Below are 14945 nucleotides of genomic sequence, written 5' to 3' on the forward strand. Positions count from 1 at the left end.
CACTTTGAGAACCTGTATTTTAGTCAAGCAGAGAACAACAAGTCAGTAGTTCCGAACTAGCAAGAGAATGAACACGACGGACATAAGGACATTGAATGAACAGGAGACATTGTGTTAAGATAAGAAAACAAAACCAAACAGAAGAACACATTCCCTTCTATGTACTGCAGGTGTTAATCTCTGAAAAGAGTTCTGTCTGTGAGTTTATTTATTTATTATTAAGAGCAACCAGATTGAGATGATTCGTCCAAATCCAGTGTGTCTTTTTCGGTAATACACTCCTGTTCTGGGAAGAGTCAGGGACCTCGCATCTCTGCTGTTTGCGTGTGTGTTGCTTGAGAACAGATGCTTCGATGTTTTGCTGTTTCACTTCCTGTCTTTTTCTACAATCATAAACAGCTTTACCTACAAAATACCGCGAGATATTGCCTTGTTGAACCAATCTGTGCTTTGAAAGATTTAATTACGGTAGTCAGTTCATTTTTCTGCAGTGAGCAGGAACAAGAAATCATGTCTGAAGGTTAGGTTCTGAGATGCTGCCTCTTTGTTCCTGTAGGGCCTCGAATGATCCAAGTGCCTGAAACACATTAAAACAGGCATAAGTTAAAAAAAAAACAACAACCCAGCATTCTAAATGTCACTTTATTTTCAGCAACTTTAAGTGTAAAATATTTACGCAGGGATTTATGCACGTCTTTAGAGCTGCAGCTGCTTAAATTGAGTTGTGTCCCGAATCGCATACTTATGCACCATTCTACGCCATTTTGCAGTATAAATATTGCAAGTAGTGTGTACACATTGAAAATTCCAACGAGAAGGAGTGCACTTCAAGTGTCCGTGTGATGCACTTATTGAACCGAAAAAGCGAACTGTGGAATGTTGGGCGCTTCATGCACTCAACGGTTGAAGGTTTGCTTATGTAGCGGAAGCGGGGAAGGGCTACCAGGTGCTCACGCTAGCTCAGATTTGCTCAGATTTAAAAAAGAAAGGAGTGTGAAAACTTAAATACCAAATACACACTAAATTGAGGCGGAATTACTACGTTTTCCATTTGTGGGGCACTATGTGACTTAAATGTTCACATTGCCAGCAGCCATGGCCACAACCATTTCGAATCGTCCGAGTAAAATTCACCTGATGAGACGATTACGCCGCTGTCTGATGGCGACTGAGGTCCTGTTGGGCATAAACGGTAACACTGACATAAACAGTAAAATGAAGAGATGAGTTTTTCATTGACTCTGGGTATTCTGCTAATGCGTCTTTCATTTGAGACGATACTATCCTTCTAAAATTCATACATTAGACGGTAGAGTATATAGTGCATGGTGTAAGTGCATAGTTATAGTACGCCATTCAGATTTAGCAAGTCACCTGCAGGAGGTTCACGCCTCTGGGGTTGCCAGAGATTGCCAGAAGCATCCTATTAGTTTGCTTTATATTCTTCCATCTCATGCAGTGGCAGTTACTTCTTTCTTAATGAAGCTTGTTTCTAAATCGGGATCATGAAATCATAATGTGTGAGCAGAATGTAGGTTATTTTATGGTTTTTTAAGGCTGTTTTATGTTGATTTTTTTTTTTTTGGCTAATTTGATGTGCTCTCCTGTAAAGACAACAGGAGGAAGAAATTGCTTAAAGATTGATAAGCAGTCTATGTCCCCATAGATCTGTTTAGATGGGATTAAATGTACAAGGGTTCCAGGGGTAATTTCCGATTTCCCGTTATGCTGTGATTTTACATCCATCCAGATCGGCCATGTCAGCGTTATTCTCCACCCGCCAAAAAAAAAAGTCATTTGTGCTTTCCTCAAGGTTCTCTGGTATACTTGTGCCATCTGGCAGAATCTGAGGCACAACTGTGTTTACTTTGAATCAGGTTGGCTGTCCTGGTAACACATATTCATATTTTTCTTTCCCCCCTCTGATGTGCTGTTATTGAAAAATAATCCACTTTGGTGCTGTAGCAGTGAGTCTGCTTTGCGTCTGGCTGCATCACATAAAAACATTCATCCTGCTTGATTTTACACTTGAATACCTTTTCTTATGGCATATTTTCATTTGTATTAAGTTGGATGAATGTTTCACGAGATCAGTTTTCATCATGCAAGAAATGATTCACTTTTTTTTTTTTTTTTTTTTTTTTAAGTGTTTATTGTTTTTTGGTCATTTTCATCTCTTTCTCACTGAAATGAGCCATGGAGAAAAACAGAACATTTACAAGAGTAACATGCAGGAGAGGCTGCGTGTGTGTGTGTGTGTGTGTGTGTGTGTGTGTGTGTGTGTGTGTGTGTGTGTGTGTGTGTGTGTGTTGTTTACTTACCAGTGTTGAAGAACATGTCAGATTTCCACATTTGGATCTGTGAAACCTTTCTTGCCTTCATTCACCAGGACAGGTTTTTCTGTCCTTGTGTGCCACACGAGAATCTGCACAAATGTATCATAAAATAGAAAGTATTTATCCAGTTTATCCAACAAAAAACAACAACAACAACAACAACAACAACAACAACAAAATGTCTTCTGCTCTTGTGCATCTGCAGGGTTTAAACTTTCAAGATGTTCACAACTCTAAGTGTGTGATGTGTTTCCCTAACACTGAATTCTCAGTGCTGTAGTGCACTTGGCTCCACTTCTATTCTACACACACACACACACACATATGCAAAGCTCTCAGCAGAGGTGTACCAGCTGCAGTCTTTTTCCAAACTGAATACTGTGAGAAAAACAGTGTACTCAAATGAATGCTTCGAAAACTAGATTTCAATTCTACACTGTGTCCATCAACTATTCAAAAATGATAGGTAATATATGCGCCACCATGCTGCCTAATAACTATTATAAATATGCAGCATCATGCTTCCTGATCGTTCCTGTAAATATGCATCACCCCGCTTCCTCTGAAACACTTGTTATTGTGCTGAGAAATAAGCAGTGAGGCGGCTGCAGCGTTCGAGCCGAGGAAGGCACTAATAATGTTTGCTTAGGTGTAGATGGTCCTTCACACTGATTATTCATAAAGGATAAGATAAACCTCATCTTTCTTCCCTCAGATTTATTCCCTCGTGCCCTGAGTGACTGAGAGCTGACTCTTCCATCCTCATGCCCACTTAACCAGGTTAAAAGGCTAACTGTGGCATTTGATTTGAGTAGTGGGATTAATTATGCGCGCACGTGTGTGTGTGTGTTTTACAATATGGTAACTCCCTGGTATTTAATAGTTAAATATTTAATAACTGAAGTAATTTGCTTATAGTGTTATAGGGCATATACTGTATCAAATAATATACTTTTAATAATAGGTAGAGACTGGTGAAAATGAAGTGAAAAATAGGAAAACAAAAACTCGTTCCTGATTCATTTTCATATGAGGTGGTCTGAAATTTTACTGCAGCCACTGCATAATCTTCAATGGAGGGAAAACAGTGAGTTAGGATTCATACTTTTTCAGCACATGCTCTTTAGTTTCAACTTTGTATGAATTTTTTGTGGCCTCAGGTTGAGTTCATATGGGGTTCACTTTGCAACTTGAGAATGCAAGTACAAAAACGAATGCAAGAAAACATACTGGAGTACTTGAAGTCAAGGTCTAAAATCTGACATGTATGTACTCTATGTATGCATGTATGTGTGCATATAAACATGTACTGCCTGTTTCAACCCCCCCACAACATTTCAATGGGATTGAAATCCAGGCTTTGACTAGGTCATTACACAACCCTCTATTTCTTCTTTTTGAGCCATTCCTTGGTGGATTTGCTAGTGTGCTTAGGATCATTATCCTGTTGAAAGGTTCACTTTTGCTTCAACTTTCAGAAAGATGGCCTCACATTATCTTCAAGCACTCTTTGATATGATGCAGAATTCATAGTTGAATCAATGAATGCAAACTGTCCAGACTCTGAGGCAGGAAAGCAACCTCAAACCATAACATTTCCCCCACCGTGCTTCACAGTTGGTATGGGGTGCTTCTCCTGAAAAGCTGCCTTTGGTCTGTGCCGAACATGTCTGCTGTTTCTGTGGCCAAGCAGCTCTATCTTTGATTCGACTGTCCTGAGCACATTATTCCAAAAGGCCTGGTCTTTGCCTATATGCTCATTGGCAAATTGTAGTCTTGCTCTAATGTTCTTTTTTTTTACTGAAAAGGCTTTTTCCTGGCACGCCTCCCATGCACGTCAAATTTGTGCAGTTTCTTTCTGATTTCTAGAAGCATGCACTTTGACACCAATAGTTGCAGGACTTAAAAATTGGCAGTTGTTTGAAATCTGCGCCACTTGTAGATAATTTTCCTTACAGTGGAATGATGTATTTCAAATAATTTGGAGATCTTTTTAAATCCTTATACCAGACTCATAGGCAACCACAACTTTTTTTCTGAAGGCCTTTCAGAGCTCTTTAGATCTTACCGCATAGCATAGCAAAGTTTCTAATGTGTTATACTGTGTTTGTGATGTCGATAAAAAGTGAGAAAGTTGTTATGGGAGTCCCTACGACTTGTTTGATATGAAATGTTTTGTTAAGTCAATAAGAAGTAGTTTAATTCAGTGTACTTGTCCACCTGGCAATTATGAATCAAAAGCTAATATGAAATAAACCACCTGGGCAACTCACCATTTGGCAACTCTGCTGTTGCATAATTCTCATCATTTTCACATAAGTTACTACATATTTTAAATTTCAATATAGTGGAAATGAATGGACCAGGAATTACGGACCTGCTACGCCGTATAAAGGTTATTCGGTCAGTGGAAATACAACGTAAAACTATTGATTCAATTTGTGAAACTGATTTTATAATAAAAACATCCCCATTACCTTAGTGCAATTAGCAGCTTTCGGTTCCAGGTCGTTGAGAGTGACGAGTTCTCGGAGCAGGCTGCTCTCCTGGTAGCCCCCCTTAACCCCCCGCAGTTTGAAATAGGCTTGCGGTTTGAACAGGATGAGACGCAAGTTGATGGCGAATCCCGCCATGTCAATAGCAAAAGGTCGGTGAGGATCAAACACTGTTTTCCATCCGTACACTTTGCCAGCGGCGTTGACCTTGGGGGACTCGTAGCGCAAGCCTCCAACAAAAGCTACTGGCCAAACGGACACCTTACGCGTGGAGCGCATCTGCGGAGACAGAGAGACATGGCACAGAGTAGGTGTTAATCAGTGTGTACACTACTGAAGAAGTTAATTTGTCTCACATTTTTTTTCAGTATACTCCTCTGGAAAGCGCTGAATATGAGACTAGAATGACATTGCTTAAATATATATATTTTTTCGAAGGCTGTCTAATGATCAAAAATAATTAATACAGATTAATCATATTCTGTGTAGTTAAATATTACAATTTTGAGGTACTTCTACATATTTGACTCTAGTGAAAAGCATTTACCATTGCAGCATGTAGTTGTGCTAGTTCTGCAGTATTTGTTAGATTCTGTTTAACATGGCTGATGATGCTTTGAGTTTTTGGTTTGGGAATTGTCAAATGCGCCATCATAGGGCACTGGGGACTGTGCATGGTACAGGATTGGCATTGAAAATACAGACCCTAGGTTCAGAGCTGAAGTGCTGATGCTAGAGGATTATTACTCCAGTATTAATACAGGATGTTCTGGATTGTTGGACCAAAAATTGCTTGGTTGATTTCCATGTTTGTTCTATTTCTGTCCACTAAATGAACGAGCGTTATGAGTACATTTTTAGGCCTGTCCCCTAAAACACCCCCTCAGTTAAATGTCTTCTTCTGTTGTAGTCCATCCCCCACAATGTTCGACATGCTGTGTGGTCTGAGATGCTTTTGTCTTCTGCTGTTGTAGCCCACACAACTCAAGGTTCGAAGTATTGTGCATTCTGAGATGCATTTCTGCTCATCACAGTTTTAACGTGTTGTAAAGTTAACGTAGCCTTCCTGTCAGATCGAACCAGTCTGGCCATTCTCCTCTGACCTCTCTCATCAACAAAGGATTTCTGCCTCCACTCACTGGATATTTTTTATGCCTCTGCCTCAAGGTGGTGGAGGCATTATGCTTTCGGGTTGTCCAAGATTCTCGTTAGCATGATATCTCAAGTACGAGTGGTTGAATGTTTGTATGATTTACAGTATTTGGAATTGTTGTTGTAACCAGCAGATGAACTGATTAGATTTTGGAATTGACCCAAATAGGGTCAGGGTCAGAGCAGGGTCAAATGTCAGAAATAGTTTTTCTTCAATAGCTTCTTCTGTGTTGTACGTCTATTTTAATGGTATTTGGTGCATACAAATGAGTCACAAGAAAGACTAGACTTGGTGGTGGTGGAGGCATTCTCGTCTACGCCACTGGTGTTGAGTTCTACTTGTAAACTCTGGCGATTGTTGTGAAAATCCCAGGAGATCAGCAGCTTCTGAAATACTCAAACCAGTTCATCACATCACAGTTTTTTCCTATTCTGATGTTTGATATGTTTGAACATTAACTGAAGCTCTTGACCTATATTTGCATGATCTTATGCAATTCACTGCTGACACATGAATGGCTGATTGGATAATTGCATGAATGTGCAGGTTCACAGGTGTTCATAATAAAGTGGTCAGCGAGTCTATATTAGGATTTGTTCAGACGTTTCCTTTTCCAGTCAAAAAAATTACTCCTTGTTTGTCTGAGCTACTGAGGTCTCCCACTCCAAACTATTTTCTCCCTAATGGCTGAAGTGGACAGCTTGTGCACAGAGCCTATTAGAGCCATCCAGACAGTCTGTATGCCCTGATCTCTGAGGACTGGTGAGACAGACAGACCTCACAAACAGATAAAGTGGCACGACTGGACGTAAGCAGGTATCAGACTGAGAAAGAAAAAAAGGCACTCTTTAATCTTTCTGCATCCTCCTTGCTCCTCGCCCGCTTCCTCCATCCATAGTCTGCTATACAACACGAGTGGTTCACAACATGAAAGGAATCAGGCTAATGAATGGTAAAAATGGAGCTCGGGGTACTGTAGTTGTTCTGTGCTTGCATGTACTCCACCAGCCAGAAGTACCTGAAAGTTTTTTCTAAAGGGAGTGAGAAACTGCTGCATTTTTTCTTATTTTATTTTTTACTTCAGTCAAATTCAACAGAGAGCTGGTGCTTGAATCAGTAATATAAATGGGATGGCTGGCTCATGTCCCATAACTACTTATCTGTAATTCTGTAATCTATACTCCATTACCCTAACTGTGCAAGAATCATTTTACAATTCATTTGGCAACAAATCACACTGTACTTGGCACTAGGTACCTATCATTCAAGAATAATAAAAAAAAAAACCTCTCTCATATACAGTCGTGTGAGAGCATAAGTACACCCCATAGAATTTTTTTATTTATTTATTTTTTTACATATTTGGACAAGCATTTGATCATCTTTGAAACAGTGCCTATTACCACAAAACCACAAGGAAAAATAGCTTTTGGAATAACATTTATTCAACAGAAATATCAATAGATGTGATATTCTTCTGTGGAAAAAGTAAGTACAACAGAAATAGCTTCTTGTAGGCGTTTTGCATAATTGTCCAACATCGACATCGACATCGACTTGCTGCAATTTTTGACCACTCTTCCATGCAATATTCTTTCAGTTCCATGATGTTTGAGGGTTTTCTTGCATGTACTGCATGTTTCAAATCCCCCACAACTTACCAATGGGATTCAAATCCAGGCTTTGACTAGGTCATTCCATAATCCTCCATTTCTTCTTTTTGAGCCATTCCTTGGTGGATTTGCTAGTGTGCTTAGGATCATTATCCCGTTGAAAGGTCCACTTTCGGTTCAACTTCAACTTTTCGACAGATGACCTCACATTATCTTCAAGCACTCTTTGATATGATGCAGAATTCATAGTTGAATCAATGAATGCAAGCTGTCCAGTCACTGAGGCAGTGAAGCAACCCCAAACCATAACATTTCCACCACCGTGCTTCACAGTTGGTATGAGGTGCTTCTCCTGAAAAGCTGCCTTTGGTCAGCACCAAACAAATCTGATGTTACCTACTGTTTTCTGTCCAGAGCACATTATTCCCAAAGGCCTGGTCTTGCCTATATGCTCATTAGCAAACTGTAGTCTTACTCTAATGTTCTATTTAGACATCAAAGGCTTTTTCCTGGCACGCCTCCCATGCAGGTCAAATCTCTTTCTTATTGTAGAAACATGCACTTTGACACCAACAGTTGCAAGACTTACTAGCAAATTATTAAATTGATTAAAGTGATTAAATTTTGGGGTTCTTGGAGACTTCCTTTTGCATCAGACAGTCTGTTCTTGGTCTGAATGTGCTGGGACAGCCAGTCCTGGACAAATTGACAATGGAATGATGTATTTCAAATAATTTGGAGATCTTTTTAAATCCCTTGCCAGACTCTTAGGCATTCACAACATTTTCTTTTCCTAAAGGCCTTACAGAACTCTTTAGATCTTGGCATGATGACACCACACACCTCAATAGCAAAGGGAACACCAGACAGATATGAGAGGGGTATAAATAACCTGCACTCCCTAAGCAGTTTCTAATCACTGGCACCCAATCTTGAACACCTGATTCTAATTTTATGGAGTTGAAGGTGTGATAAATGTAAGGGTGTCCTTACTTTTTCAATTTGACTGATCTGTTGTTTTTTTTTTTTTATTTAAATTGTGAAAATTACTAAAAAACGTCAGTTTTATGTGTCATTTGACAGTGTATCACCTTTATCAATAGGCACTGTTTCAAAGAGGATTAAATGTTTGCTTGTCTAAATATGTAAAAAAACAACAACAACAACAACAATTTCCATGGGGTGTACTTATTTTTTCACATGACTATTTATTTTATATTTTTTTAAAAAAATGATTGTTTATTGGATATTTACTGGAATACAGAGTACAGCTACATCCAGAACAGTCTCAGGGGAAGGCTGGCAGCAGCAGGCTGGCCTAGTTTACTGTACAGTGCTTTTCCTGTTTTGGCCATTCTTAGAGCTGTGCTTGCTTTCTGCTCTGTTGGAGAGGCGAGAGATGAGAGAGATCTGATGAGGCAAGCTGCACTTCTGAAGTCGGGACAGTCTAAAGGGAGATTCACGTATACTTGAATGCTATCGGCCTGTCTGACAGAGTGAGCTGGGGATTGTGTTGATGTCAAAGAGGCAGCGAGGTAGTGAACTCTGAAGACAGTCATAAAAAAACAGACTAATTGATGAGTTTCCGGCGTACGGCTCCGACTCCCGTTTTGAATCTGATAGCATAGCTTTTTTATTCAGACTACAAATTGATGAAGGATAGATGGAATGAGTGCGCCACGTTGCTGAATAATGACGCTGCCACAGCAACAGAGAGCTGCTCTACTTTTATTTTCACGCAGATTGAGGTTTTGAGCTTAGGACAGCGGGATCCATTTCCTCTGGGGCTGAGAGAATGATGAGAGAACTGCTGACTGAATTCCTATAAAGCTTGAGAATTCATCATCACTTTCACTTCTTCTCCAGAGTAATGTACTTATCTGACTGGGTGTACATTTCTATCAGGCAGGCAGCTTGTTGAGTGTCTTGTCCTCGACTACATGCATGACTCACTTCTATTGCTGTGAATGGTCCCAAATAGATATCCTAAGGGTTTAAACTTCCCAAAAACAGACCTGAGTGGATAATCTTACCTAGGTACTGTATATTTGTACACCTGGAAACAGTGTTAAAACTGTGTTAAACTGACCTCATAAACTAAATATCCATCCATCCATCCATTTTCCATACCGCTTGTCCTACACTGGGTCAGGTGGGATCCTGGAGCCTATCCCAATGAACCTGGTGCACAAGGCGGGGGTCATCTTGGACGAAGTGCCTACCCATCTCAGTGCACAATTGGACACACACTCACACACCCATTCACACCCTAATGACAATTTGGAAATGCTAGTCAGCCTACAGTGCATGTCTTTGGAGAGACTAATCCAGAGTACCCAGAGGAAACCGCTGAAACACATGGACAACATGCAAACTCCACGCGCACCGGGCACAGGTGGGATTCGAACCCCCAAGCCTGGAGGTGCTAGGCAATTATAACTTCTGTCTACCATCAAAAGAATGACTAAATCTAAATATAAAAAATAGGTTTTGCTTCGTTGTTGTTATCATATACAGTACATTAAGCAATGTTACATATTTTAAAAGTGTTTTAGAACGTCCCTGAGTCAGCAGTTTTGAGCCGGGTCTTCGTGTCTTGAGAACATATTCAAAACCATGCACTTTAATTACACGTGTGATGTATTCCAAATCTTATGGAAATGCATCCATGTTGCGCAGCACTGTGTGCTAGTCTCAGAACGAGCCGGAAACTACGATTGTTCTTCACGGTCGTGGCCATTTATTTTCAGTGACTCCACCAGCATTGTTCTATTTTAGTGAAATCCAACACTTCAGGCCCAAACTTGCCTTTTTCATTTACGCTCTCACGTCGCCCATGTATGCTTCAGCTCCGGTTGCAGCACTTCATTACACATTGTTTTGATATATGCATAAATATTACACAGTTGTTAGAGAAAAAATGGCTGGAAGGTATTGATTTCTTTCTTCTTCTTTTAATTTTTTTTTATATAGCTGCTGCGATTTGCTGCTTCTTACTGTCTGTTTTACCAGGATAAGAATGTGGAAAAGTAAGTGAAAGAGCAAAGAAAGAGAGCAGAGAGAATGACAGAAACATGAGGAAGATGACAATGGAGTCAGGCAGGATATAAAAGTTTCTGTCACAGAGACAGAAACCATTAAGGCGGCCAAGACCAAGGATGAGATCTGTGTATACCCAAAACTACATCAGTCTGTTTTGTAGAATTTGTTAGCAAAGGCAGGGAGGTGTGATAGTGCTATGGTGCCAACAATGTGGGAACAGTGATATAACAAGTATGTATTAAAACAAGTCTTCCATATATCTGATTATTGTCTAGAGGCTTAATTCAGGGGTTCTCATACTAATATTTTTGGCAAACAACCCCAAATGGACATTATGATGACACTGACTTGAAACTTTCTGAGCTGCGTCTCAAATTGAAAAATGCTGACCTTGCATTCAAAAGTATTTAATAATCTAGATCATCCAGAAGACTGGTACTGTTAGTAAGCAGACCATTCGGTAGGTTTAAAGGCTACATGACAGGTTTTTAAAATTCAGTATTCAGTGTTTTCTGTATTTCGAAACAAATAGGAGATTGTGAGTTTCTCTCAGAACCCCATTTGTAAAGCAAGCAACCCCATGTGGGTCCATGATCCCTAGTTTGTTACCCCCTAGACCAGTGGTTCTCAACCAGGGGGGCGTGGTTAAAATTTTTTAGATTTCACAGACAGGGCATCATTTCGGTATCTATCAAAAACAGAGATTATATATATATATATATATATATATATATATATATATATATATATATATATATATATATATATATATACACTACACTACACTACACTACACACACACACACACACACACACATACATATATATAGAGAGAACCTCTGCCCTAGAGTAATTTAACTCACTTTGGCCAGATCTTACGTTTTATCCATTTTCAAATGATAACATATCACATTCTGTAAAGCCTTTACCATAGAAAATGTATGCACACAGCCTTTAACAGCTGCTTGGAGTGAAGGAAAACTACTTTACAAATTTGGCTTGAAGTCATTTGTCTATAAAGCACTGTAAAACTATATTACACCTTTGTTATAATCAGCATCATCGTTATGCCGTACTATGATTTACATTTACAACAAATTATAATACAAGAACGTGTCAGGCAGCATAGACCAACTGCATATTAATAGAATCTTGATTGACAGGTGTAGGCACGTTTCTGTGGCTTTTTCAGTTGACGTTTAATGACATTTTTTTTTTTTGTGAAAATGCCACATCAATCAATTTATCATCCACTATAGAAAAAAAACCCAAAACCAGGGTTCAAATTCAAATTCAAATTCGATACAGGATGATACCATGGTGTCTTGATAGGATACTTTTTTAATATAAGCTTTTCCTGAATATGTGCCTTAGGTTTCATTTTTAAGTGATTAAAATATTTGAGACTTCTTCAGACTATTAACACCATATAATAAAACAAAAGCTCATTGCCCAAGTATTTCACTGGTGTTCCAGGTTGCCATGTCGCATCATCAATCCCCATTGCCTCTCTTGCATCGAGACAAAGAGAAAGCTAGTTTGTTGGCATTTTATAATGAATAGCCTATTTTATTATGCAGTTTGTTGAAAGTATGGTTCGATATGCAGATGCGTTAAATCAAGAGCCTTATATCAAACAATAAGATATAGTACTCTGTATCATTACAAACCTATTTTTAATCCTTATCGTCATGTAAAATGGAGAGAAGCTCAGCAAAATACAGATAAAAGTAGTTAGGAAAAAAATGCTTCTTCTCCAGCAGATTAGTTGTGTTTATAGAGGGATGACAGGCTCATGGGCTGTGAATGTTTCAGATTACCCGGAGTCGTAGGAGGAAGAAAGGATGAGAGGTTAAAAATAGAGGCAGTCTGTAAATAAATCTTGGTATATAGACCGCCTTCATAAGCAGGTTTAATAAAAGCTCAGTAATTAATACACCTGTATCCTGGTGTTGTTTTCTAGTAGAGGCAAATTCATAATTCATGAGAAGGACAGAGAGAGAGAGAGAGAGAGAGACTTCCATCCATCTGTTCAAGCATGTTGCTAGTTCAGATGATTTTAAAATGGACATGTGATATTACTACTGTGAGGGAGCCAGAACGATTGTTACTTGTTTGTGAAAAACCCATTTTGTGCCATGCAAGTAAAACATACAAACAAACAAACAAACAAACAAACAAACAACAAAAAACAATCTCTCATTTCATGTTCACTAACTGTTAGCATAGCTTTCAGAGTTCAGGCACGCTTCTTCTGTTTGCAAGCAAGCCAGAAATCATGGGTGTGACCTGCTGTGTAAGTATAAACACTGTTAGAAACTACATCTTGCTTAAGAGGTGTATCAGGTTGTTGTGAAAGGTGGCTGAGACACAAAAGATGTGCACACTAACTTGCACGCTCGTAAGGATGAACTGCAATCGATGCAGAGTGTTATGCTCGATCAATTGATGTTATGCTTTCTTTTCTAATCATAGAATTCTAATTAAAGCATAGTAAATGTATACTATACCATTATGAATTATAATTGAACAATCCGCTGGTTAGTCCAGTTATGCCGACCCACCGCGCCCCAGTTCCGACAGAATAATGCATTACCATTGCGCTGTAAAAGTTGGCCACATGCACTGAATATCCTATAACATCAGCCAAATATCCAATCACATGATTTGTTGAGGCAAAGTCACATGAATTTTTTGATGCACATCGAGTAATTTATTCAGTAAATGTGTTTCCATCGTAGTTTATGCTCGTCTTCTTATTGGATAAAATCCACCTCAATTGAGTACATACATTTTGGAGATTTAATAATGATAATGAGTCTTTATTAATCACATATACATTGCAGAACAGTGAAATTCTTTCCTTCGGATACCCCAGAGCGCAGGGTCAGCCATGATGCAGCGCCCCTGGAGCAGAGAGGGTTAAAGGCCTTGCTCAAGGGCCCAACAGTGGCAGCCTGGCAGCGCTGGGGCTTGAACCTTCTGATCAGTAACCCAGAGCCTTAACCGCCAAGCCACCACTGCCAAGATTTCACTTGCATCTGGTGTTTCCATGCAGTGTTTTTTATGCGATATACCAAAATTTGCATAAAATACATGGATGGGAACATGACTTTTGAATAATTTGACTTTTGAACCAAAAAATTTCACCTGTCCTCTATTATTACGGTCTAGTGCTATTTGTAATACCGAACTTAGTCCAACCAATTAGTGAGGCCATATTTCAAACAGACATTCTGTATGCAAGATATGGAATACTTTCTGCAATTACTAATTTTGATCATTAATAACTGCACTTCCAGAAGTGTTTTATTCCTCTACAGCGATTTGTCGACATTTCTATTATTTACGTACAGTTCCCTCCACTAATATTGGCACCCTTGGTAAATATGAGCAAAGAAGGCTGTGAAAAATTGTCTTTATTGTTTAACCTTTTGATCTTTTGCTCTCATGGATATCAAACAATTGCAAACACAACACAGGTTTATTAAAAAAAAAAAAAAAAAAAAAAAAAAAAACTTTGTTAAATATAGGTGTGCAACAATTATTGGCATCTGCATTCTGACCAATCGGAAATGAGCACTGTAACATAACTGCAAGGAACTGAAGCAAATATTCCATTTCAGTAGGAAGTGCTTCCTTGTGGGAATCAATCCTTCTTTTAGTACATACTGTATGTATGTGTGATATCTGTGAGATATTTTAAACCGGTGCAGCCATTTTCTTGCAGCTATTTCTGTTTACACAGTGAGCACAGGACTGTGTGGATCGTCTCTCTCGCTCTCTCATTAGCTAAAGGCTGTTAGCAGGCACATGCGATGAGAAAGTGGCATTTAACGTCAGCTGAAGAACCGGGCTAGACTGTAAAGCCTGTAATGATCAGTAAGTGAGACAAGAAAAAGAAGACAAGAAGTCTCAAAGAGCTTATACAGTAAGAGGCTCTGAAGTGACAGGAGATGTCTGACACTGTCTGAGCATTACGGGTGATCCCAAGACAAAGGTAATGACAGTGCCATCAATATGTCATGGAGAGCCTTTCACTCAATCTCCATCTACAAACAAAAGCCCATTCTTCACCCATGGCTCTCCTATTATTTGATCAATACAGTCCTGCTGTCAAGGTGGAAATTATCCACATGCAGATTTAGATTTTTCCTTCTGGAAGTTGAGAACTTCATGTCTTTTTTTATGTCTCGATATGAATTAGCGCTAGTGTATAATAAACAGTGAACGTTATTTCTCCTTCATGTTGTTGTGTTGAGACTGTATACTAATGCTTCACTATACATCTAGTCCCTGTATGAAA

At 39.1% G+C, this 14945-nt stretch overlaps 1 protein-coding gene across 3 annotated transcripts in view; it reads right to left on the reverse strand.

The window, feature by feature from the left end:
* Positions 1–14945, reverse strand: part of b3gat1a (beta-1,3-glucuronyltransferase 1 (glucuronosyltransferase P) a) — a 115195-nt gene continuing 100250 nt past the window's right edge. For all 3 annotated transcript variants that reach the window (XM_017465209.3, XM_017465207.3, XM_017465208.3), the window contains 3 exons: positions 4814–5110; positions 2322–2425; positions 1–577 (listed from right to left, as the gene is read on the reverse strand). In XM_017465209.3, coding sequence (XP_017320698.2) covers positions 2339–2425; positions 4814–5110 — 384 coding nt within the window. In that variant the 3' untranslated portion in view covers positions 1–577; positions 2322–2338. The remainder of the gene's footprint in view (positions 578–2321; positions 2426–4813; positions 5111–14945) is intronic.

This window comes from Ictalurus punctatus, chromosome 4 (genome assembly GCF_001660625.3).
Source record: "Ictalurus punctatus breed USDA103 chromosome 4, Coco_2.0, whole genome shotgun sequence".
Taxonomy (NCBI): domain Eukaryota; kingdom Metazoa; phylum Chordata; class Actinopteri; order Siluriformes; family Ictaluridae; genus Ictalurus; species Ictalurus punctatus.